Genomic DNA, 25778 nt, shown 5'->3' with positions numbered 1-25778 from the left:
AAACGCTCAATCCGATTGATTTTTTCACTCTTTGTAGGGACGTTTGACCGACGGGCGTGGGCACACGATTGATTGCAAGGATGCTATTTTCATTATGACTTCCAATGTAGGCAGTCAGGTGATCGCAGAACACGCACAAGCGCTGCGGCAAGCTTCTGGTGATTCAGGTTGGTTTATTGTTATCCGCTTGCTTGTCACATGTATGCACAGCACCTATTCATTCGATTGGAAGGCAGCCGTGGTAATGATTACTGGCGTGACTGATTGAAGGTTAGGAGTGACAGATTTCTCACAAGTCGAACATTTTTACCACAGATTTTCAACATTGTCAGCTCCCGGGAAGAATTCCTCGTCGAAGGCTGCGGTATTTTATTACGCACTCGGGAAGAAGAACCGGTATAAGAGACTAGTGCAGAGTGCAAACAGCGTATGGCGACACAAAATCAAAATGCTGTTATTATGGCCAGTCTTTAATACTTGTAGTTATTCAAACAGAACCCCAAACGAGGGACTTGGCGTGTCGGACAACATAAGCCCCTTGTACGTCGTGCTCCCAGACGACACATTGAGTTGCTAGATTCGTTCGGTTTCAAGAAACTTCAATTCGCTTTTCGCAGCTGAAACATTCTACTACAGTCGAGCTCAGTAATAAGGAACATCGTGGAGCCGGAAAAGCTGTGGTGCGATGGTAAAATCATTTAGGCACAAAACAGACCTTTTCTGTCAGTCTGTCTAATCGCTGAAATTTCCTTTCTAATTTACGTAACCAACCGATTTTATTATCAGAAACACAACTTACGCTTGACCTTGACTACCAACTTTGGCCAAAGTGGTTAGTTCACGAATTTACTGACCGGAAGGTCCGTGGTTCGAATCCGACCTCCGCCACTCGACTTCCCCTGTCTAGGCTTGGGCAACCTGGAAGTATCCCAGCCCTCGTGCTTCCTTCGGGTGGCATGGCAGCTAGGCACCGGAAGGGTGTTACAGCTGAACGCTTTCTTTCTTTTCTCTTTTCCACCCCAATTCTGTTTGCCTGGACAGTACTTTAGATTTTCATGGTAATATCTGTGAATTTGGTTTTACGCGCAGTTGGACGCCGACTTTACGAACTCGGTCACCGTGAACTACCCGCTCTATGGACGAAATAGCATCCCCCAACGTAGTGAAGGGAGACACTTAATGGTCATCAGAATCCAATGGCCAACAGAGTGAAGTCTTTTTAGACCCCTCGGCATCTTAGACTTTTCTGCATTCTTGCCACCTAATATGACTGCTTACCATTCCTGTTTTTGTGGATCTGTCTTTTAACCCAAGCCTGAGCTCGTCCATAGAACAGTGAGGAATGGTCGATCAGAATTTCCCCTCGAACAGCTGATTGTTTCGCTTTGTTCTATGCTCATCGGTTAGACGCAGTTAGCGTAAGAACACTGTAAGCGAGAGTCTGAACTGGTGCTAATCTCTTTTACGGTGCAGCTGAGTTGCCAATGCAATGCACGTATTCCTTTGTGTGCTTTCCGCGTCATCATCAGATGCGTCCAATGTGCGTTGGTGGAGTAATGGTTACACACTCACCTCGCATGTCAGATGTCCGGGGTTCAAATCCCGACACAGCCATTGGATATGCACTGCTGATGAGCTCCAGTAAGAGAGAAACTCGAGTCCAGTGCTTCCCTTTGGTGTGGACTCACCGGAATAATTACGCCAGAACAAGAAATACGACCGTTCAAACGAAAGTGGTGTGACTATGAACAGAATCCCTATCCCGCTAAAAACCCCAAAATTGTAATCCGGTAACATTAACCCTGCCTTCTCTCACCTACATCTTTAGAAGCCGTGCCTCGCTGCCTATACCATTTTTTCGAGGCGTGAATTTATTGTGTACGTTTTTGTGATGGGAATGTCGCTGACTAGCTACGAGTGTTAGTGCTAACAACATTCCGGAATGTTCGTTCATTATGACGATCTCTTGAGATTATTGAACACAACGGTGCGTGGGAGGGGTGCACATGTGACTTTCACTTCCTAATGTCTTCACACTGTTTACGTGATCAGCCTTATTTATGACTGAAAACCCAGTCCGTTGTACCTTTAGTTATTTTTTGTCAGCCTCGGTTCCGCACTATTTTACACTGGACTGTCGCTATTTTTAAGGTGAAAGTATAACGTATGGGTGTAGAACTTACCACCTTTATTCAGACCTGATATTACCGCCAAACGGACGTGTATTCTTGTCAGTTCGCCCCAATAATGATGGAATTGGAAGTCACTCGAAGGGATTATCGATTCCAGTGACCCGAGTTTTTTTGGAATTCCAAATGTTAGTTGAGTTTTCCTACGAATGTGGGTAGATTGATCTTTACTTCCTCTCAGGCATCAAAGATGAGGAAGTATGGGTATATGCTCGACGTTTTTCTAAAGGTGGTAACAGCTGCTCATTGGACGCTTGGTTGAATAACGGCCGGTGAAATTCACAGAAGATACGAGCGATAGTTGTGGAGTCTTTTTATCCTTTGTACATGCTTCAGTTTGCAAAGAGAAACTCTACTAACCACGCTTAGTATGTGCCCGCGGTTCAAAAGTGACAAAAAACTAACAGTTGGTTGATCAGGGACGTCCATTGTTGAACTGCTTTGCTTGTTGATGCTTTGACATTTCGTTCCATCCAATGAGTTCGTCCCCGTTCTTGTCTGGTTGTTTGTTTTGTGCGTGTAGCCCTTCTGGTTGGATGAATCTCGATGGTGATACACTCGAGTCCAACAATTACACTTTGTTACTAAGGCTGACCCTGAACCTTGGACCTGATATTCATGAGAATACTGCTGCTATCTTGTCTATAACCACCTTCCGGTTTATTATATTCATAATACTCAACATCGGTTGTACTCTTTCCTCTGCCTGTTGACTTTGCACTGAGTGACTCAGACTGTTAGTTTTTTTTTGGGTACGACGGGCCCAAATTGGAGCTTTGTAGCACTATTTTGAAGGAGTTGCTCGTAGGTTTTTGTTACCTTCCGTCCCACATATGTGTTCTTTTGTTGTTAATTATAGTGTATTGTTTATTTCAGAGGCTGATATCGAGTTATCACGTGACTTTAAGGAGAATGTGATGCGTCCCATCCTTCGAGTGAGTAGCTGTCATCTGTTGTCCTACCCTATGTGCTATTCTCCCGTCTACTTTCCTTTTTGTCTTCCATTTCTGTAGTCTTTCCGGGGGCCACAAAACCCTAGTAGGCTTTCTCTGTATTTAGTAGCAATCTGCCATGCATTGGTAGTAGCTGTGGCCAATAATATTAGAAAATTGTTTCACATTGTTGTAGTGAATTTGAGCTCAACCCTGTTCCGGTTTCTCTTTGTATAGCATAATTTCCTCCGTGATGAATTTTTGGGACGAATCAATGAGATGGTCTATTTCCTTCCTTTCTCCACTTCGGAATTGACGCAGTTGGTCTACCGTTATTTGTCGACGTGGCAGGAACGGGTGAGTTCTGGCGCTGGGAAAGATTGCTATATCTTCAGGTTATCGCCCATCAATTATCCGGATAGGTTCACCAATTTCCCTTAGTCGACAAAACTATCTCCACATGTTTGTTGGAATAGTCGGACATGATGATGAACTTAGCATTGAAAATTTAGGGTCTATTTAGCAAGGTCTCAGGTTCAAACAGTTTCGCACCTTTGGAATTATATTACACTGGTTCCCGTTCCTCAAATAGGAAATCTCATAACCAAAGAAAATCCAGCATTCACTTTTATCTTCCACGTATCGCTTTTGGGCTGACCGTCCTTTTAACTCGTTGCATTCGGCTTTCATGACCCTTGCCAGGTAGCCTGAATTGGATGCCAGTTTGTGTAGTAATGACCGCTTCACATCTCGGACTGTTGCTTTTCTCTCCTGCAGCTCTAGCCGCGTCGCATGGTGTTGTAGTGTTTTGAGCGTAAAATAAGTCAGTAATGTTTGTGTGGTAGACCATGTATCCATAACAACCAACCGAATGTTTGCCTCACATGAGTTCTATCCTTCCATAATTTGACATCTTTGTGGCATAAACAACTTTCACGGAACCGGACACGATTTACAAGCTGCTAGTGCCACGTGGTGGAACCCTGTCACTAAGCAAGCACATGGAAGCCGGTTGAACTACACCAGCCTGTTCAGATAAGATAAATTGGCTGGTACTCGAAATAGGACCGGCAGTCGGTCGTGAGTTCACGGAGACCGATGTACGATATTCAGCTCTAATTTACTGGCTGTTCCGTTTTATGTGGTAAAGTTCAGTTTCAGCATCATGGAGGGGAACCAAAGCCTCTTGTGACATTATCTGAACAGTTTCTTCTGTATTTCCATCCCGCGTTCTCACATGGGCCTACTTTCGGAAGGCTGTGACCAATAACCACATGATTCCCTGAATTTTTATTGACACATGGGCTCGTTAAACATTTTTTATATCATCATGTATTCTCACTGAACTACCGCTCATTTCTGTTCTCTCCAAACAGTTTCAGTTGACATAATCCTGGAAAGCCACACTTCTTTGAAGGGATCGTGGATCCTTAATGTGTTCTGGTAGTAATGGCCCTTTCGTTAGTCACTTCTGGTTGTGTGATGACTTGGGCAATGCCTTTAAGTTGATCAATCTACTTAGTGAGCATTAGCACACCGTACTATTAAGCAGCATCACGTGGTGATCTACTCTGTTGGTGGGTCTTTTGCTCCCTCCCCTATGTAGATCCACTCGTTACAGGACAGATGTCTTCCTTTGTGGGACTTGCTTGATGTTCTGTGCAAGATATCTTAACTATGTACTTTGTTTTATCTATGTTGAGTAGCCGGTACACCGTGTGCAGCTGTCGGGTCCTTATTAAGAACTATCATCCGTAGGTATCTTTTGAAGTCTGGAGAGGTTCGCACACTTCGGGATGCTTGGTCGATAGTATAGCACAGGAGTGATCTCTACTCGGAAGATCCTATCGAGGGGAGCTATCGTATTTTGTGCCGGCTCAGCTAAGGATGCGTATTTTTGAGATAGCTCAACGTTTCAACATACAGCACAACTAGCATCACTGAAAAATTTGCATACGTGCGAACTCCAAACAGGCAGCATTTCTGAGACAGAAGCAATTTCGGCGGTTTGAAATTCTTATACGATAGGAATCCGAGTTTTACATTTATAGAAAACAACCAGACACAGCTGTTGAGAATGTTCATCCTACGCTTTCTTATTTGCGGGCCTAACAACTACACCCAAACTGTAAGGAATTTCAAAATATTCGTTTTTTCTGATTTCCTCCAGTTCCACATTTTCATTAGGTATCACTCTCAGAATTCATGACAAATTTGGTTTAGTTTCCATAGGGCTCTCAGAACATCATGTGACCTGCTGGAAGCGTGCGAAGCACCAATAGGTTAACTTCAGTCTAAGTGCGAGAAGCGGCAGATCTCGGGGTGCATGACATCAATTCAGCCCGCCTCCGGTATTGAATACCGAGTTTCAGCCTTATGCTCACCTTATGCATTCCGTAATTTTGAACGGGCTTACGTCCTTGTCTACGTGTGGGACTGTCCGAAAAATCTATACGCGAAAAGGAAACACTGATTATTTATTTAATTAAGCCTTAATTAAATATTTACGATCGAAGTGTGGCCAAGTTCAAATTCAATTTATTGACTTTAGTTTTCACAGAGAAAAGGAAAACTGATGATCACGTCCTAACCGGTTTTAGAAATCGATTACGGAGGTTTCTGGTTTGACCAGATGATATTCATTAATCACGAAAATAGTGTCTCAGAAAGTGAAAGATTCTTCTTAAGTGATATGAACGGTGTTTTCATGAGATTTCGACTCTGATTCGTTCCATTTCGATCAGACGAAGTTAACTTCTCACCTGTATGTTCCTTGCAACAAGGACCTCGGTGACCTGTTAGGCACATTCAACACTCAGATTTTACACTGAGAGAGCCTCAGTTATGGATTGATGTTCCGTCTGGGGCACGCAAGTTCACTCTGATCATGTTATTATATGGGCTCACCAATCAGTCCACTTTCCTTCAGGATTACGTACACCGGAGCAGAGTCATTCCATTCATCAGTTTCAACGGGTTTTAGTGGCTCAACGTCAACTGACCTGACTGGGAACCCACCAAAAACGCACAATTATGCTGGTGAGGACGACTGTTCGGAAGTCGCACGGAAGCGAGTGAAAGAAGCTATGTTCTCAATCTATAGGTCTATTTGTCTGAACTATCCGACTGGGATAAATGAACATTGGATGTCATTGCGATCAACGGATCGTATTGGTACCGGAAACCGGCGGCTACGGTGAAGTACGCAGATCCCTCGGATGCTGATTCATCAAGAGCTTGAAGAATGACAGAACGCTAGTGCATTTTGAAGGTCTCCGCTGCACGTAACAGCCGCGTTACTTAAGATGATTCGATCAGGTGGCCAGAAGAAAACAGGTGTCAGCAAAATAATATGCGAAGAAGACTGAACGGCAATTCACTCGTAAAACTTCGTCTTGATCGGTGGGCTGAACACTTCAAAGAACAGTCCACTTGGGTTCCTTCAACTCAACCCCTATAGAAGCCCAACCTGCCTGAATTAAACATCGACACCAGCCCGCCGTCAGCAACAGGAATCCAGCGTACGATGTCATTTCTCCAAAGCATCAAAGCACCCGACCTCAATGTTCAACATCCCACACTCTTCAAAGGTGATGGACGCCTGCTGAGCAGTCTGGCGACCCTACTATGGAAGTTTTCGGAGGGAACTAGAGTATCAATGGAATGGAGCGCCTCGACCGTGCAAGGAATTCATGCGAAAACTATCTTGTCATCGATCTGGTAACTGTGACATCCAAGAAGCTATCTGGCACTATTTTGCGCAGGTTGGTCGATTATCGGGCGAGACAGGGGTTTCACCCTGGCCTAAAATGCATCGGCTATACTTTCAACTTGAAACATATACTCGAGCAGTGCCACTCTTCCAGAGGTTTCATGATCATTCCTCATGATATGAAAGCTGCTTTTGATTCCGTTAGTCGTTACAAACCTTGGCAGTGTTTGGCGACCAAAAGTGTTCCCCTAAATTTATCTTTCCTATGAGGGCATTGTCTGCGAACTCCCATGAGTGCGTACGCAGATACAGAAAGATTTCGTCCGAGTACACCTCGTCGAGTGGTGTGAGACAAGGCTGCTCTCTCTCACCTTTCCTCTTCAACTTTGTTATTGATATGCTGCTTGAAATTTCTCTGCCTGTCTCTGCAACCTCGGGAGTCGAAATGCTTCCGCGGCATTCGCTCAAAAACGTTGCGTATGCGGACGTTATTGCTCTCCTTGTTTTTGGTCTCAGAAATGCAAGCCACTGACTAGTTCTGCCACTTGGTTTGTTATGAACTTTTCACCTGCAAAGTTTAAAGTGTTGCTACAAGACTTGGTGGGATCAAGCCCAATCCTCATGCCTGTAGACCAGTCCATCAACGTGGTAGATTAATTTGTTCACTTGGATAGTTGTGCAAGTTCCAGTGGAGTGGCTAGAAACCAGCTTACTTTTTTAATCGGGAATGACAGTTTTTGTCGATCTCCGGCACCCAAGACGCTGGTGTGACGTCATTTTGTCTGTCAAAGTCAGAGTAAACACCGTGGCCGTACGCCTCATATTGTTTCATTGTTCAGAAGCGTGGTCTGTACGCGCGGAGGGCATACGAAAGCTGTCCGTGTTTCACCGTTAGTGCCTCTGAAGCATTGGCAGGTTCTGGTGGAAACACGGGATTAGCAATGGTGAGGTGGGCCATGTAGGTTTTGGAAAAACGGACTATTCCTGGGTTACGCTGGTAAGGATCCCGCTAAGCTCTTTTCGCTCAGCCCTGTGCTGGGTGGCTGCCTGTGTATAACCTGGCAACCAAGTAGGAAAACTAACCAGTTAATACAGTCAGGCCGACAACCGTCACCTCCCTAGGCGGGTACCCGGAGACTCAATTCGTCAGTGGTTAGTGGCACTGACAAGCATGACTCAATCACGCAGTCATTAAGACTCCTTCATCAAGTCCACCGCCTTCAGTGCGTGGTTGTCCCATTTCTCGTTCTTTAAAATAAGTGGACTGCTTTGATATCTGCTAGATGCTTACGCCGTCGCCTCCAATGCCTGGCTCTATCTTCCCTGCTCTCCCACACCCCGGTGACGGAAACTTTACCAGTTGGAACCAACGTACCCATGGTGCATGGTCAATAGCTGTTGCACTGAGGTGTAAATCGACGGGTATGTTTTATATGAGATTAATTGGCTTGGCAGTCGGAAACTCGTTTACCAAAGTTTTCGATCAAGGCGATTTCACTACATGTTTATTCCCGGATTCCTCTGAGTAAACACAGTTATTCTACGTAAGGACGATACTTACCACAGTTTATTCGAATAAACCACTAGTTTTCTGTTGTGCATATTCCTCGTCAGAACTTGTTAGGAGAGCTGTATTCCTGTCCTTGGAAAGCCACTGGGTTGACTCCAAGCCTCGTGACTGTCGCGTGCAGCTCTCAGCTCTCGTCGATTCGATCAAGGAGAATGTCTTTAAGAACAGTTCGCACCATTTCAACACATCGTCAATTGTACTTTTCTTGTTTCTTGGAAAACTGCGAAATCAGTTTCATTGCCATGGTGGAACACCGGAAAACTAGGTGAACGCTTACCACTTCGTCGATACTAACGGCCTTTCTCCTCGAAACCTGGATAATTGAAATTAACCAGTGGATTAGTTATCACTCGCTCGGTTTGCACGGCAGCAATATCTGAACGGCAACTGGACAAATTATCTCTGCTGTAGCCAGCCCGCATGATATCTCTAACAGGTAGACGACAGGTTCTATTCTTTCCTTTCGAAGAAAAATCGTTAGTGACGAAAAGACCTTAAGCCAGTTTACGACCCGGAATATCTGCAGTGCACAGCTGGCTTTGTAACTTTTAATTAAGACTACATACACAGGCAAAAGTTCGGGGAATACCAGAGGATATTGTGTGGCTTTTATAACTGTCCAATCTATATACGAGAAGACACTATCAGTCTTTAAGAAAAGTGTCTGTTTTTTTCTTTTTTCTAGTGAAGTTAAATCCTCATCTTGTGCATGCGTCCAAAGTCGGGAGATTAGCAAACTGCCCGTGATGATGTGATGCAACAGTATTAAAAAACCAAACAGCGCTAGTCATAAGATGAAGGAAAAACCCTTGAATAAACAAGATAATTAGATTAGTCATTTACAAAGCAAATCCATGTAGTGGGATGAAAAGGCCTTCCGTGAGCTGGCTCAACTGATAGGAGAACAAGCTCGCAACAAAACTCTGCAGGTTATTGTTCCTTTGGATAACTACACTGTGGGTTCCAATCCGCGTTTGCTGCACGTGGAGCTGCTGTCTGCTGGAATCCTACTCTAGGTGGTTCATTCTGGTATCGTACAAACAGTATGACTGGAATGTATGCTTCCGGTCTTCGGCGCAGACGAAAACACGATTCCTATGCACTTCACTCAAAAACTCTTTTGATGACCGGAAATGAGCATGTACCGCAATGGACACTAGCAGTGAAGCTACACTTGGCTCGAATATATAGTGTTACGCAAGACTGTGTAAAATAGTATTAAGAATTCACAAAATACACTACTTTACAAACAAATTTATTTTTAACGGGAGACCCACGTGAACCACAATCGAATCTCTTCTTTACGGTGTTCTTCAACTGATGGAGACTTTGGAGACTGCGCCCCAAGAATGTCGAAATTAACCGTCCGCTGTCGATGAGTCTTCAGCAACCTTACGAGTAGTGTGTTTCGCCTTCAAGATAATACACTATGATATCTTGACTATCGTATCGATAAACATGAGGTGACCTTTGTGGGGCACATTTATATAAGAATATCGTGAACAAGAGATCTAGCTAGGATTCGGTTGAATATCCTGTTAACACCGACTCAGGTTACTAATGAGTGTATTTCGCAAAATGTGTACAATTTGTGTTCAAGTGGAACTTATGATTGACGGGAGTTCGGGGACTGCACCTCCATGGTGAGTCTCAGGGGCTGTCAAGAAGGTTTTGCAACATTATGAGTAATTTGTTCAGCCTTCAACGATTGAGAACTGTTTTTCCTCTGTGGATTTTGACACTGGACAAAAGGTCGGTTTTTTTAGGCACTCCGTAGGTCAGACACTGAACTCAAACCCAGGTGAAGAAAGGTTGATTTACGCATTACGCTAGCTTGACTGAACGTGGTGACACCTGTTTTTGGCAAATTATTGAAAAAGGTTATTGCATGTTTCTTTACTGTTATTATAGTGATGAATAGCAAAATGAATAGCCTATTCGAATGATGTGATATCAGTGGGTTCGATATGGCTGCAACAGACTTCCAACCGAGGATACCGAATTCTGGACAGCATGGCACCAACTCCCTTAATTTCTATTTTTAGTCGACCCTATCATAGCGATGGTCCCCTGGGGTTCTTGAAGTAATCATGAATGACGTCTTACACCTAAGCTGTTTGAGTGGTTTGGTGGTCGGTTTACTTCAGCACCCATCAAGACTGTTGTAGCTAAATGTAATCCCCGACCCACTACCTTAGTGTTGGAAAAATACTCATCATCAAGAGAAACAGCGGCTTCATTGCGAGCAAGCAGGTGCAAAAATAACAAAAGGCATCACGGTATTTAAAGTGCACTCTTGATCTTGAATCCAGGCTGTGCGATCGGCGTTGAATGATTGGTCGGTGTTACTCCTATAACATACCTGAACTTTCATCATCATCGTCAACTGATTGGCTGTTTGTGCGTCCAGTCGCCGGCTGGCTTTTGAGGCCCGGATGCTTGGCGGCTTCGCTACCGCGATTTTGGTGGAGTTTTGGGGTCTCAGTAAGTTTCGGACATTCTGGGGTTATTTTCAAGACTCCGACCTTCCTGACAAACCCTTTCAAACAAATTATGACTAAACAGTGGCGAAGCACTGATCTGCTGCCGATGATGATGTAGATGACAGCAGTGTGAGGCGCGTGCTCATTATTGTAGTCTGGGTTCTTGTTCTAGCAGGATGGTTTCCCTTCACACTTGGTATTAGAATGTTGTATCACCATTCAGGAGACTGGCATGGAGACTGATTGGTTGCACTTTTTCGTATTATGGAGGTTGGTCTCCTTTAAATCATCATCCAAGTGCCAATTGCAGTGTGAGTTTCCAGCGTTTCCTTCAGCTTCGCTTCTAACCAAACTTTTCTTTCTGTTTGTTCACACATACAGGCCTCTAAGCGCCATTCTATATCACTCTCCTGGGATCGCGAAGTAATCGATCTGATAGTTGATGGGTACGACGTATACTATGGAGCCCGTTCTATCCAATACGAGGTAGGTTTCCTGTCTAACCGACTCTTTTTTCGCACTCAATGTATTTTGAGTTTCAGTCGGAACAAACATACAGCAAGTTCTAAAACTTCTGTCGCTGTAGAAAAGCAGATTGATTTTTTGAAATGAGTCTTTCACCAGTTTGGATGTTACTAGAATGCCATTTATGCTAATGCACGAGAACTAATCACAGTATGTCAGTGAGCAAGCTTCTAACGAATCTTCTCGAAAAAACGGGTTCCGTACATCATCTACCGCATCGACTCACTATGTGAAGCGTTCTTCGTGAAGGAAAACAAATAAGTGGTTCTATGAAGTTTTGGTTGGACATTTCTAGGTGCGAGATGGCCCAAGTGGTTAGAGCGCGAATTTCGATTTGCTAAACGTGGATTTGCCGGCAGTTAGCGCAGGACACGCACCACACTATTCATTGGAACAGTCTACATTTACCATACGGACTGAATGCGATGGAGGTGGAGCATAGGATGTACAAAGCGTTACCGTTGTCATAGCATCTTTCGATAATTTGCTCCGTGATTTCTCTTCGAATTTAACCGTATGAAGGCGGCACTAGTTGAAGACCACTGTACGGGTTCAGTACAAGAATATGAATTAGTCACGGATGTACCGTAATCTTGAATACCTGTAACATTCAACTCAGGTGAGCCCCCAGTGCCCACTTCAAACCTGTCCTAACCTAACCCTGAATGTGCGTGAGACGGATGCTTCCTCTTGGTCAGCTCCATTAACGAAACATCCCGGCAACTTCCTGTGGTTGTATCAATGGAGGGTGAATTAATAAGGATTGAATGGCGAAATGTGCTGGTCTTTTTAACATTTCGTCACCAACACCGATAAGCTTCAAGTTTACAGAATGACTATAAACGGTTTCTCTGATGTCGATTCAGTAAAACGTTTCTGCGCCATTCATATCCCGTCCTTAGTTGTGACATTCAAACAGTACCTGATAAACTAATACTTGTGTGTATAGAAATTACATGAAATTACAATACTGTTTTCCTACTTCCGAATTCGTACACCAGAAACCAATTAATCGTTAGATTTCTTTTTTCATCCGAGGGATTCTAACCTCTTAAGGAACAGGCACAATTCTCAAGGGATCGAATTGGAGTCGAAAGTGGGAGGAGTGAACTGCACACTATGAACGTTCGCACTGTCGCTTTAGTGGAAGCCGCCCGACGACTTCTGTCGTTGTTCTTTCTTCTCGCTTGTTCTTTTCATTATATGGGCGAAAATTGACTTTTGGGGTTTCCAGATGATGGTTCGAAAAACAGAATGTCAAGCATAAAATAATCTCAGTGAAAAATTGGGGTCTTCGACAACTGGATGAGCCCTAAGACAGGAGAAACTGGCACTGAGCGAGTTGCTGTCATACTACTGGGTAGAGTGTTATACCAAGGAAAGTTACTACGCTCCCAGCGTATTGTTTTTTTCCGAAAATTCGGTAGATGTTTAGGAATTCTCTCATATGCATTTAGCTACACTGGAAAAGTCAGAAAACATGTATTTTTCTGGAAATTTCTGGAATTTCTAAATATCATTTGACGGCGTGCTATCTCTTAAATGGGTACGACCTACTTTTGCTAATGCCAGTTGGGTAGCTTTTCCGTTGTGATTATTTCTGCTTCGACACTGTGAAAAGCTTTTGCCAGCTCGGAATCTCACACAACACTAGCATGATTAAGGAAGCTCGGGAGCGTTTCGGAGTTGTATCCAACGTTCACATACTTGTAGATGACACTCATTCGCATGCTGATAACCAGTGTGACCGGACAAATTGGAATGAAGAACATGTTTAGCCATCGAAATTGAAAATTGAAGTTGTTCAGTTGTAGCAACCTTCCGGTGCCTAACTGCCATGCCACCGGAAGGTAGCAAGAGGGCTGGAATACTGCCAGGTCGCCCAAGCTTAGACAGGGGAAGTCGAGAGGCAAAGGTCGGGTTCGAACCACGGACCTTCTGGACAGTGAATTCGCGGTCTAACTACTTGGACCATCTCGCCCATCCTCATGTTATCCTACCTCTATTTCATATTCCGACAACTTTTATGCCCCTTGATACCTTTCATGTATAACTGGAAGGTTGCCTTTAAAACACCTAAGCCTGCTCAGTGGTCAAGGTTGAGCTGCTTAGACCGATGATGAAGAACGAAAAAACGACTGAAGGTATTTGATAACATCATCAGGGAACAGGACAATGTTGTCGATTAGTTTTCGGAAAAATATGTCAATGGTCCAGTTGTCGGGATCCACATTCCAACAAGTCTCTTGATGATACACAGGAGAGAAGATTCTTTTGTCCTTTAACAGCTTGTTGTGAATCATTCAAAGTCACAGGCTGCCGTCTATCTTGCTATCCCAGTCTCAGCTATCAAAATCACCTCATCCGGCCGTATCACGTCTGATCTCACACATTTATAGGTCACGTTGTCGATCACTGAGCGTGATATCATCCGGACACTGAAGCGTTAAACAGAGATTTTGAACCGAAACGATCGGAGCACATCTCTCGATAGGATTGTGAAAAGTATTGGGCCTATATTCTTTGCGTCTACTTTCTGGTATTTGTATTGGCATTTTAGAATAATATTTGATTAGGTTGTGAATCCTTCACTGATGAAATTGTACCATTCAACCCAGTAGGTGCAGAGATTTCCTTTTGTCACTAAGAAGCTGGGATCTCGTCGAGATAGCGCTTAAATGGTGGCTGAATCTGCCTCTGAGTCAGATCACATGACCAAACAATGTGTAGATGTGGATTTGCAATGATAGTTTTTCACATGTGACAGATCGATTGGTTATGGGACCGGAGTTGAAATCTGACTCTGGGTTTCAATGTAACTGGTGGTGGTTTGAGATCTACCTTCACCCTCTGTCGTTTTGTTTTTGCTGTGCACTTTAGTGTCCACATAATAGTTTTCATTCCTTCCACACCTCATACAGATGGTCTTGGGGTCTTTGGACAAATCAGTCGCTTGACCCATTGCGGAATCACACCAGATCGTGGTGGAGGGCTTCGATTATTTGTTCATTCAATACGTTGATGGTTAAGCAGTGTGTAATTCACATGGGTGTGTTAAGCTCGTGACACCTGGTAGCTCGGTTAATGGCATATTTGTCTCGCGCTGACGTCCCGCATCCGGCCTCATGTATTCAAGAGCTTTCCTCATTCCTTTCTTTCAGGTTGAGCGAAGAATTATCAGTTTACTGGCGCTGGCAGATGAACAAGGTCTCATCTCTCCAGGTTGCCAGGTGCGAATATCTGTCAGTCACGTCAGTGTCAAGGATGAATCTTGGTCTGTCAACAAATCCGGACAATCCACACCGAGCTCTGAGACTGCGACAGGCTCCATTTCCTCTTCACCACCGCGGATTGTGCTACGAGTCACTACACCCAAGGGTGAACAACGTGATCTTGATCTAACCAAGACTCCAATCGCCTGGAACTGAGTTTGGGACACAGACACACACAGAGATAATCTGTTTTTCGGACTTCTAGTGAAAATACTTCACACTTCCCTGCTCCTGTCTTCTCAGCTACTTGTGTAATCAGTTGTGTCGCAGAGTGCTGAGACTAAGGGTTTTTGGAATTTTCAACAGCATCTGTATCATAGATTCTGTTCCACAGATAACTGAGCTTAGTTAAGGACCTATGAAATTTGACTTATCTTGACTGGTTTTCGCTCTCATTCGGACGTGGAAATAGATTAATGCTCTGGTGATCCTTGTTAATTATCAAACGGATTTCCCTGAAACCAAAACAAGGGGAACCTTGAATAGAGGATACCCATGAGGAGGACCAGCATTTTCCACGCTTAAGTTATTTTAGCTGCAGTTTTTTGTGGTTATATTGTATCTCCCCCGCATGATCGAGGTTTAGCTACTTTAACTGTGCAATGGGGGGGGGAATGTTCAAACTCCTTCGAGTGTCGTACACGACTACACAGTTTTTACTCGATCAAGAGGCGCTAGGTACAATTAGCATGTCAAAAATCCATCGGTATGCTTATTTCGATCCCAATCCATACAAGAGGGAACAAAACAGGAGAAGTCTACCCATTGTCTTCAACACATTCCTGATTGCTGATGCTTTCTTAATAAACTATTTGAATTCATGGTTTTTGTTTTCCATCTGTATCCTGTATTTCGGTAAACCTGATCGTACCACGATTGGGTGGTGGTACCTCATTTGTGTTATCTAGCTGATTGTCGTCGGTAGCCATGTCCACAAATACCGGCCGTTCAGAGCACACCTTCACAGAACACGGTACAAAATAAACTGTTAAGCATGACGCCACTCGATAATTTGTGAGTTCTCCGAACACAACAAAATATTTTGCTCGAGCGTGTGTAATAGCAGAAGTATGGGGTGAACTGACAATAAGGTCACCTCAGTTCTCCATTGTGCGAGCCGGATCGCTTCTGAGGCCAATATTCTGCAGTGGTGGTTCTCAACCCATTTCTTACTCCCTATCCATTTCAGTATATCACGAGGGGTCATTCCACCCTCCGATTGCTGCTGGTCCAAACGAGTTCAACTATTTCCAACGAGTACCACTTAGAGTAATAACGGTAAAGTACGTTTTTCCTATCCGTTTCTTACGAATGTAATGCATAAGGATAACTAACCGCAATAGGAGTGCGATGTTTTTCCAGTGCTTAATGCGATTTCCATCGGTAGTAAACTGATGGTTATTTCCGGGGACTTCAGGGCAGTATTTGGGACGAAAATGCTCACCATCCTCATCGTTCACCTATCCCCGTTTCTTCGCCGTAACCGGGTTAAAGCTGGTGACGATGATGCTCAAACCAGTTGTAGGTTTCCCGAACTATTGGCGGCAAATATTCATTTGTTTCCACCCTAACTTCTTCAGGGTTCAGTACGGAATCCTCTCCATTCGTGATTAGCAAATAAAATTTTCTTTGTTAATTTCCCACCGCGGGACGATAATCATATATTCCCACTGTATCGATCCGACAAAGCCCCTGTAATTATAGTGTGAATTGTGGGCAGCATAGGGCAAACTCACACCGCACTTACCGGGACACCGTGCGCAATAGATTCTCTGACGAGCACAACTATCAGTGAAATGATGAGGAATGGGGACCTCACGTTGATATGTAGAAGACCAAACTCTGCTGAACGATAAGCCGAACAATTAATCTGTCTAACTACACTTCCTCACTTTATTTAGGATATGTCCTGAATGAGTGAGATTATACAGGTTTCCAAACCCTGCCGGTCGTTGTACCACTAGGTCTTTCACTTATTACGGTATTGAAAAGCCTGTTCTGTGTATACTGGAGACTGCAAGACTTCACTTTTCCTCTATTCATAATGCGGTAACAAAACAGCTTCACGTTTCTGGATCGGTCACCTCGAACTCGTAAAAAGTGATTGTCATGCAAATACAGCATGAGACCAGTGTGCTGGGTACGAAGGTGAGACTATCGTTATCCATAACTTGTTTCTTCCTGATGTGGAATTTCAACAGTAGGTCCCAAACACGGATGGCATCAGCACGCTTACGTGTTGGCCAAACATTCACTACTAGTGAAAGGAAGAAGGCCTTCGCTCCGGAGGTATTTATTAGAAAATGCCAACTGACCAGTTGCAGACTATTGGATAGGGGCGCAAAACTCTCATTTGCATTTTATGTACAAAAACTGGACATCCATCTTCTCCTGAACACGCCTTCTTGAACTTTGATATTGACTCAATCATTGACTCCAATCATTCGTTGCTCAAATCAAAGCAAATGCTACAAAGCGACTCCACAAATTCTGCAACAGATCTCCCTTTTCAAGAGACGCGAAGCGAATTTACAAGGGCAAAACATACTACTCGAATGCCTCCCCATCAGTAGTATCACCGTTACACTAGTAACGTAAGACTGTGTAGGCCATGAGTGGCAGGAACTGAAAACAAACTATCATGTTTCACATATCGGAAAGCCGAATCAAAAACCAGTATTCTAACATTTGGTAGCCTCTATTCCGCCTCCTTTCGAATCCTTGAAGTTCCATTTAGGGAAATTTCTCTGTCTAATAATCACTGTTTTTGGAGTACTATGCAAAAGAGATTTCAAAGCTCTCTACACTCCCAGTAGATATTTTCGAAAGTCCACACTACTAATACTGCTAATCTATTTGTTCAATAAGTGTCTTTTATTGGCTCCGTACGTTTTCACGGGTTTATATTCGGTCACTATGAAACTTGATAATTCACTACGGAATCCATGTTTATAGGCATAAGATAGGTATATGTCCCCGCTTGCCGAAATGCGTACCTGCAAGAATCGGCCTTGATACATTGGACAAAAGTTTGGTGCCCCATTCAGTTGAGCCTTGATAGAAGAGTCTCTTTAAATCATCAACGAAGAATGGCGAATTCACTTTACCGTCATCGATATCGTAAACGATTGAGCTTAAGAGGTCCATCACTCGCTCCATTTCGATTAAAACATCACTGATTTTACAATTAGAAGCACATGGGCCGTCAATCGCCATTGGCCTGAGCGTTTGTTCGCTAGTTCGAGGTATTGTCTGACGTTGGACTGTACGTGACCGGTTCACTACCAGCTTGTTACACTTGACAGTTTGTGTCTCTGTATGGCGAACTTTGTTACGGGCTCAAGATAGCTCGATGGTTAGGGTGCGACCTTGTTGAACGGAAAGTCCGTGGTTCGAGCCCAACCACATCGTCTCGATCGCTCCTGTCTGGGCTTGAACAATGGCAGTATCTAGTGTATCCCTCGTGTTTCCTGCAGACATAGCAGCTAGGCACCGAATAGGTGTTACACCTGAATGATTATCTGTTTATTTTATTAGCCATCAGACATGGTTTACGGTTTGTTCGCTGAGCTGGACAATTTGATTGCAAACGTTTCATCACCAATCGGGGTGATATCATCAGTGTGTTGTTAGGGAGCCCCCAACCACCACGCCCCCTAACAACGCACTGATGATGTCAACTCAATTGGTGACGAAATCTTTGCAATCAAATCGCCGAGCTCAGCAAACAAACCAATGACCATCCATGCTACGTGAGCTCATCTATAGCTAACCATCAGACAGGTTTGACAGCGCATAATTTTCCGTCCACTGATTGTGTGACAGTAACCTTTATTAGGCACGTACCAAGGACATCGCACCACACACTTCAATGGACGTTCCTACTGTAGAGACCGCAGGTAGTAAAAAGGACGATGGCGTCATTCACTGAGTTGGGGCCACATATATAAGGGCGCGTTTATTGCGCCCATAGCTCACGTCTTCGATGATAACAGCCCCCTCATTGCAGCGGTCCCCTCAAACCGCCGTATGAAGTGCTACAAGCCTACATGACCGTCCCAATGCTGGGTTGCTATTGTGTATCTTTTGGCGAGTACTATATTTTGATCAAGAAACATGTATCAGTTACCGCACACACGAGCATCTAAGACCGACTGTTATCCCTGCAATGATATGTTGAGTAGTATGTCACTCCAAGTGAAGATAGTTCATCCGGATCAGGGTAGCTTTAGCGGAGTATGTCCTGGCTGAAGCTGTACACAGCCATTAACTCGCCCGGTTCAGTCGTAGAATGCCATTACTAAAAATATTGCCTTCAACCTGATTGAGAACAGTATTGGTAGTTCAAGGTGGTCGTTTGGTGATCGAATTTTCGGCCGACATTGGCAATTTTTCCTAACATCGCTGTTTGTAAATTACCACTTAACTTGAAATTTGGCGCCTCTGCTTTGCCGAAGACAACTTTTGCCATGTTAAACCAACCACCACATAAAGTCCGTATGTCTGAGTTATAAAAAAGTTCACTCAGTAGCCGTGAGCAGCTATGTTCATGTTGATGTAAGACCCTAGTTTATCAGTTACGAAAACCTTCGTTAAAATAGGTTATCTTCGATAACAAGCCTCCGTAGCTATGACGTCAAACATATGTCGCCTTAACTCCAGCCAATAAACGACGTTAGGATTAATGAAGTTAGTGTGACTGCAGTCAGACGTTTAGTGTTATGTCATTAATGTAGTGGGGAAAGAATACCGTTTTGGGGACTGTTTTGTCGTCTACCTTCACGGCTACCTTCGACAAAGCTCATTAGAAGCAGATTTATCACATCCCACTGTGTCAGTAGTATCCAAACTAAAGCCTGCGCGTTAACTTGATCTGGAACACCGCTACCTTGTCCTACAGCTGGAACAATTTAAACGCTCTGTCAGACAACATATGACCCTGCGAAATAAACCGGACATCAAACATGAAGAGTTCAAAGAGAAAAATGAAGCAAAGGGTACCTAACTGCCTAGTATTTTTGCATCATAACAGGCATTCTGAACGGATGATCAGCCAGAATAATCGGACGTGGACCATGAGTGTTAATTGTGGTAGGTGCCACAACTGTCTGTCAGAGGACAGACTAGTCACGTGGCTTGTCTGGTGTTATATCTGCTGATTCGCCAATCTGAGGTATCTGCTGCTGACCCGCTCTAGTACCTAGTGCCGGAGAAAAAAGACTCAGAAGGGAACACAACAGCTATATTCCGAACAAGCAAGTGCGAGAGCGTGAGTGCGTGCGAGTTCGAATGTACAACGGTCTCGGGCTAGTTATTGGAGGGACACTGTCTGCACTTGGTCCAATGCTGACGCACGCGGTCTGGCTTTGGTACGAAGCTGCGAGGCACTGCATATATTACGGAGGTGTTGTCTGACCTTGATCAACGCTGACTCTCACTGTCTGGGTTCCATACAAGGCTGTAACGCGCTGAATATTGAGGGGGAGTTGTCTGTCTGGTCGACATCTAGCGGAGCTGGGAGTTTCGGTATATTTCGGGCATTCAGCGGTTCCTCTCAGAAATGTGACCTTCCTGATGTCTGGTGATGTCTTTCGCACTATGCACTTCTTCAAAAACGGAGTCGACCTGGAGCCGACAAGCGCTGTTCTACTGTCTAGCTTGCGAGCCAGTGCTTACTTGACAGCACGTGGTTAGCACGTCGACCAGATTGGTCCGATGATTTGTGTCGGTCAAACGGGTGGTACTCACACTAATCGAGTGTTAGACTGTGTGGTTGCAATACGGGATAGATAGAGGATCTAAACCGAACTAGGTAAATACACAGTCCTATAAATCAAGTGGAATTAAGGAGAGATACGTGCAGTCAGAGAGTGGACTTTCAGATACTGGTTGTCATTCAGTTGATCAGGGCTTATTTGATCCACCTCATCCACAAGTTGCTCCAAAAAACTCACAGGCCACTCGATTTTGGCACACGCATGAATACTGATAGCGCATTTAGATAGGGACTTGAAATGATCTTTGGTCCGAAACTTACTTTTCACAGATTTGTTGATGCAACGCTGTGAAACCCGGCAACATATATTTTTAAATTACACCTTTTCAAGCAAGTCAATTAGTCTCAGGTGCGTCATTTTCTACACGGACATCATTCTCAAAATGGACGGGCCACCGACCGCCCGTTTGGACATGGGGGGGGGGGTCAAGATCCATAGGCGGTTTTAAGTTGCCACTTGGTTCTACACATTAGGTGCGGGCAACGCTAAAGACCTGCTTGCATCCTGCCAGGCTGGTTGTCGGGGGCCAATGTGAAATTATGGTGAACTGTTGTTATTGCACATTCACTCTCGGTGGTAGGTTCTACTTCTGTTATATCTAAGTATCTGCTGATAAAGCCTTTACTGCACGTAGGCAGCGAGTATCACTTTATCAAAGGGGTAATGGGAACTAAATCACTCCTTTCTGGAACCGAAACGTTATTAGAGTTGAGGAGTGAGAACGTTGGTGCTTTGAAAGTACACATTTCAAGTACATCACAGCACGTTTTAACAAACACCATTCTAGGACACCCGAATTGTTATCTGAAGATTAGGCTGAAGACAAGCCATAACCTAATAAGGCCTTTATTTCATATCCACCATGAGGCTATAAACCAACTGACAAAGTAAGTCAGCAATTAACCTGACTGTCAACTGCAAGATTGTTCTTTCTCAAGTTGGATAGAAGTCTCCTTCTCTAGTTCCTGAGTGATCAATTTCCTCGCTTGAAACATCTCTTTATAGATGCTTAAACCCTTGTTCGATTATTCACTCATATCTCCCTTGCTTTGAAAACTGTGGGACACCCCAAAATGTCCAGTAATGAGTCGTCTCTAACTGTTTTCTCTGAATCTGACCATCCTGACAATTCCTTTTGGCTGTAAGATTATTGAAAGGTTTCACCCGTTTTCCGACGCGATCGGTACAGCGCCTTGGTTGCATCAATGGGTCTGTCTTGGACTGAACAGCTGAAGCAGTGGCTTAGGGTGGTGATTTCGGAAGAACTATGGTTTAAAGTAAAAGCATGGGGTCTAATGACTGTTCTGCTTTTGGGGTCAGGCACTCAGCCGATCGTAGCTGATTGACATGCCGTTTCTATATCGATGATCCCACTCAAACACATGAATTGCCTGACCTGTCATTTTGAGAATGACTCCAAAAATCCACTTTCAGTGCTCAGAGTGATAGTCCCAAATGGTTTCTAGCCTGGAACGATGTTTGACTTCTGTTGGTGTTGGACATTAGCTTTCGATCCGGAAACGATCGATCCAGTCTACACCCAGTAGGTTGAGATCACAAACCACAATCTGGACAACACCATGATCGTGATGGTCTGACATTACCATCCCAATCAAATTTACCAAGCAATTGAAGCTTACGTGCTGATGCATATCTGGCAGTATTCGTTGTCGGTCTGAATTTCGGCGTTCCTATCTTCCTCTAGATGCGACGGGGAACAATCGTACTATCGGAAGCCATATGGAGCTGCAATTGAATTGTGCTCTCGTTTGCTTTGATTGTAGCCTACATGCGATGAGCATCGACCTCGTTAAAATGGGTGGCAAGTACTGTATTAAACCGAGGTTCGGATTGCGTCCGTCTCCTTAGTGATATCCTGGTTGTGCTGAGTGTTCGACTAGGTTTCCGTATCGGGCACTGGCTATCCTTGTATCCACACTGATTGCATACTGAGCACTCGTGCTTCTTATAAGAATATGATCACAAGAAACGCCATTCGCCGCATTGTCAGCATGCCGGTGAAAGCTTTTTCCCCTTCGAATTCTTCGAAGTCTTCTTGGCAATACCAAAAGCAAGGTGGATAATGATTTCTCCAACAAGACTGTGTCGCGTTTAAGACGCGAGAGACACTGGCACTCGTAAGTAGTGGCTTGTAGCGTTATTCTGGGAGAGTGTTCAATCCTGTTCAACGGCCTCGTTCTGACACCCATTTCTGATTGCAGTTGAAGACCCCATACGAAAACTGGACACTTGAATTAGTCTTCCTTCATGGTAGAAAATTTGAATTATTCACATACAAGACTGACTGATGTGGTCTTCATACTCCTTTTTCGCTGGTTTCGTACGTTGATAGCAAATATTAAAGGCAAAAGCTCACCATAAATTGTTGAGAGTTGCTTTACGGTTTCATCAAAGCGGACATCTTGTATATTCTTCAGAAGAAGGAAGTTCAAATGATGTATGCTTTCTGTTGCGCAAAATTTTTTTAACAGTAAGCGTACTCGCCAGGCATCATCTTTGTGCTTCAGTTCTAATTGAAAATGTCTTCGTAATTTTTGAACCACGATTCGAAGATCGGACCATCATCAGACTCATAATGAAACTCCGTTACTTTGTTGGCGGTCGAGTCGACGGAATTTGCACTCGAAGAGGAATTCGGTGGTCAAATTGTTAGTCGCTTCTTCAAAGTTTCCATCAGTCGCAATTGTGCCGCTTCAAACTAATTTTGTTGTTGCAGCGGAATTTCCTTCAAAGATTTGGCAGTTATCGTCATGTTTGCGTGTGCGTACATCGGCACTCTGTTGTATCTAACTGGCCGAGAAAAGACTCACAAACAAGGAACACAACATCTTTATTAGAAACAAGCTAGTGCGAAAGCTACAATGTGCCTCGTGGTATTTAAAGGACACTTGACGTTGATCCAGTCTGTCTGATCGGTGTTGATGAACACCTATCATCGTCGGCCGTGCTTCTGTGAAATGCCTGAACAGCCGTTGCTGAAGTGAATAACTGCCTGAGCTTTCAATCGGAAGCGGGCTTTTTTGGCCTGGGTGCACTATATTTTCTTGTTGAAGTGGCCCTAGCAACCCTGTGAATAGTGCGCTCTGTCTTGACTGGACAAGTATGTCCCCACCGATTTTGTGCTATCCTGCAAGTGAATAAGACCAGGTAACAGATGGAATTGTAAACCATTCGCGCACTGTTTTGCTCTCTCTACCTCCATGGAGGTAAATCGTGTTTTCCTCGTCCACTGGAGGACTCTGCCACGAACGCTGTTCTCCCCAAACTGTTTCCTAGTTCAGAGTTTCTTATGGAGACGGACCGTCGTACTTACACCATCCACAAATCGGAGACCGTAGAATCGTCTCTTTCTTTGAGTTATCTTTTAAGTGGGGATTTCTTTTAAATGAGAGCAATGTACAATCAGAAGGAAATGGGACATCAATTATAGCTGTCGGTTTGTTTGCTGAGCGGTTTGGTTTCAAACGTTTCATCACCAGTTGAGGTGATATCATCAGTACTTTTTGAGATGAATCGGGTGGTTGTTGCGCGAGCGTAGGTTCGGCTAACCCAGGTTGACCTGGGTTGTTGATTGTTTTAGTTAGCGCTCCCAGTAGATTGCTTGTTGGCCTGTTTTCTGATTAGTGGATTTCCGGGCGGCCTAAGGGTTTGACCTATCCAGTCCTCTGACTTCAACCTCCGATCGTTTGCCTCCACAGCGAGTCCTGTTTCTTGGTCCGATGGCCTGATGCCGGAGGCTGACTCAGTGTTATCATTGAGTTGGCGCTCGATATGCTGTTCGATTGAATCCTCTGCGAATTACCGTGCTTCTAGGAATTCACTCTCATATTCTATTCTTCTGCGAGAGAGAAAACAGCAGACTTCTTATCCACAATGAAGTCAAATAACGGCACAAACCAGTTTTGAATATTTGTATTTAATGGCACTGAGAATAGAGCCCTAAACTATTGAGGAATGTTTGTTCTATATCATGTTATGGTCCAATCTAAAGATGGTCTCTTCGGTGCATTGGGCCTAAGGAAAGTGAAGGACCGACAGTTCCACTCTTTGCGGAGCTATAGATTTTAATGTTCTCCGGCGGCGCACTTGAGGAAGTGCGCTGTACTTAACGGGTTCACTGTCCACAAAGTTGCTCCTACACCAAAAATATCACCGTGAGACACATTAGAGTATATCTTTCGAAGTGATGCCTATCGTCGCTATACTGATTTTCAGTACTTTTTGTCTGCCACTTCAGTTAGGAACTTTTTTTGAATACATCGGTTTCGGTCTATGTCATTTGAATTTCTGCACTTCAGTTTGAGGGATAAGTTTTGATGAAGTTGTCTCAGCTGTGGAAACTTGAACTGAAATCGATGGCTTTCTGTGTTCATGAAGACATTCGGTCATTTGCGTATGAACGTACGATATTTGAAGCGCACTTAAGCTTGAAAGACTGAAAGACAGAGTAAAAATTGTGCAACCGTTGTTAGGGCCTTGGCGAAACTCAATTCCGGTAGCATATGTCCCGTTTATGTCAATTTCGGTATTGTCAGGCTGGGTGCCCGACTACGATCTGCAGGATTTACAGCCGTGACCAGACAAAACTGGTCCACTGGTTTGTCATTTGTGCACTAATTACAAATGGATGAAAGTATACGCTGGCATCAAAGCTATTGAGTCACCCCCATTTCTTACCACAAAGAAATCTAAAAATGTAATGTACTACTCATAAGGTTGCTGAAAATCCATCGACAGCCCACGACCGGTTTCGCCCTTCTTGGGGCTCATCAGGTAGGCGCAGTCCCCGGGTTTCCGTCAACCTTATGTTCTACTTGAAACCAAATTGTACGAAATTAGCGAATATACACTCATCTGCAAACTAATTTGGTTCTTTCGAGAGACTCACCTGGAACCCAGCTGAATCTCTCGTTTATGATGTTCTCAGGCAACTGAATGTTTCTCGATAACAGTAGTAAAAGAAATCCATATGGCGGGATGTTAATAGCTATTCTACTCTCTTCATTGGCGACATGCTGTGCAAGAAAGTGCTAGCAACAAATTGCACTGCAGCGCGACAAAGTGCCGTCCAGTCAGTTCGGCACTGATTAGCATCTTAGGAATGATTTAAGACCAATTGCACACATTTTACCAGCCCAGTTGTGTGGGCGGTATACTTGTTACCAATACAATCGAACATTTAAAAAATATTGCAACTCCCTTCATCATCATCATCATCATCATCAATGACAGCAACATCAGTGTTGGCACTGGTGCTTCACTGCCGCACAACCATAAAGTTCGTTTAGTTATATATA

General features: G+C 44.0%; 2 protein-coding genes across 2 annotated transcripts in view; one reads left to right on the top strand and one right to left on the bottom strand.

Moving 5' to 3' along the window:
- The window catches only part of T265_08672 (hypothetical protein), a gene marked incomplete at both ends in the record, with an annotated part of 38260 nt that extends 22875 nt beyond the window's left edge, over positions 1–15385 (top strand). Inside the window, 5 exons of the mRNA XM_009174543.1 lie at positions 38–167; positions 3066–3124; positions 3359–3478; positions 11268–11372; positions 14573–15385. Of these exons, the coding sequence (XP_009172807.1) occupies positions 38–167; positions 3066–3124; positions 3359–3478; positions 11268–11372; positions 14573–14839 (681 nt within the window). The remainder of the gene's footprint in view (positions 1–37; positions 168–3065; positions 3125–3358; positions 3479–11267; positions 11373–14572) is intronic.
- T265_08671 (hypothetical protein) lies at positions 6651–17842 on the bottom strand (the record flags this gene model as incomplete). The annotated part of the gene is made up of 6 exons (XM_009174542.1): positions 6651–6743; positions 7050–7393; positions 10766–10928; positions 13119–13349; positions 16431–16468; positions 17680–17842. The coding sequence occupies 6 exons, from the start codon at positions 17840–17842 to the stop codon at positions 6651–6653; spliced, it is 1032 nt and encodes a 343-aa protein (XP_009172806.1).
- Positions 17843–25778: the final 7936 nt, after the last annotated feature.

Source organism: Opisthorchis viverrini (genome assembly GCF_000715545.1).
Source record: "Opisthorchis viverrini unplaced genomic scaffold opera_v5_235, whole genome shotgun sequence".
Taxonomy (NCBI): Eukaryota; Metazoa; Platyhelminthes; class Trematoda; order Opisthorchiida; family Opisthorchiidae; genus Opisthorchis; species Opisthorchis viverrini.
The sequence above is the reverse complement of the archived record's forward strand: the minus strand, read 5'-3'. Positions and strand labels throughout refer to the sequence as shown.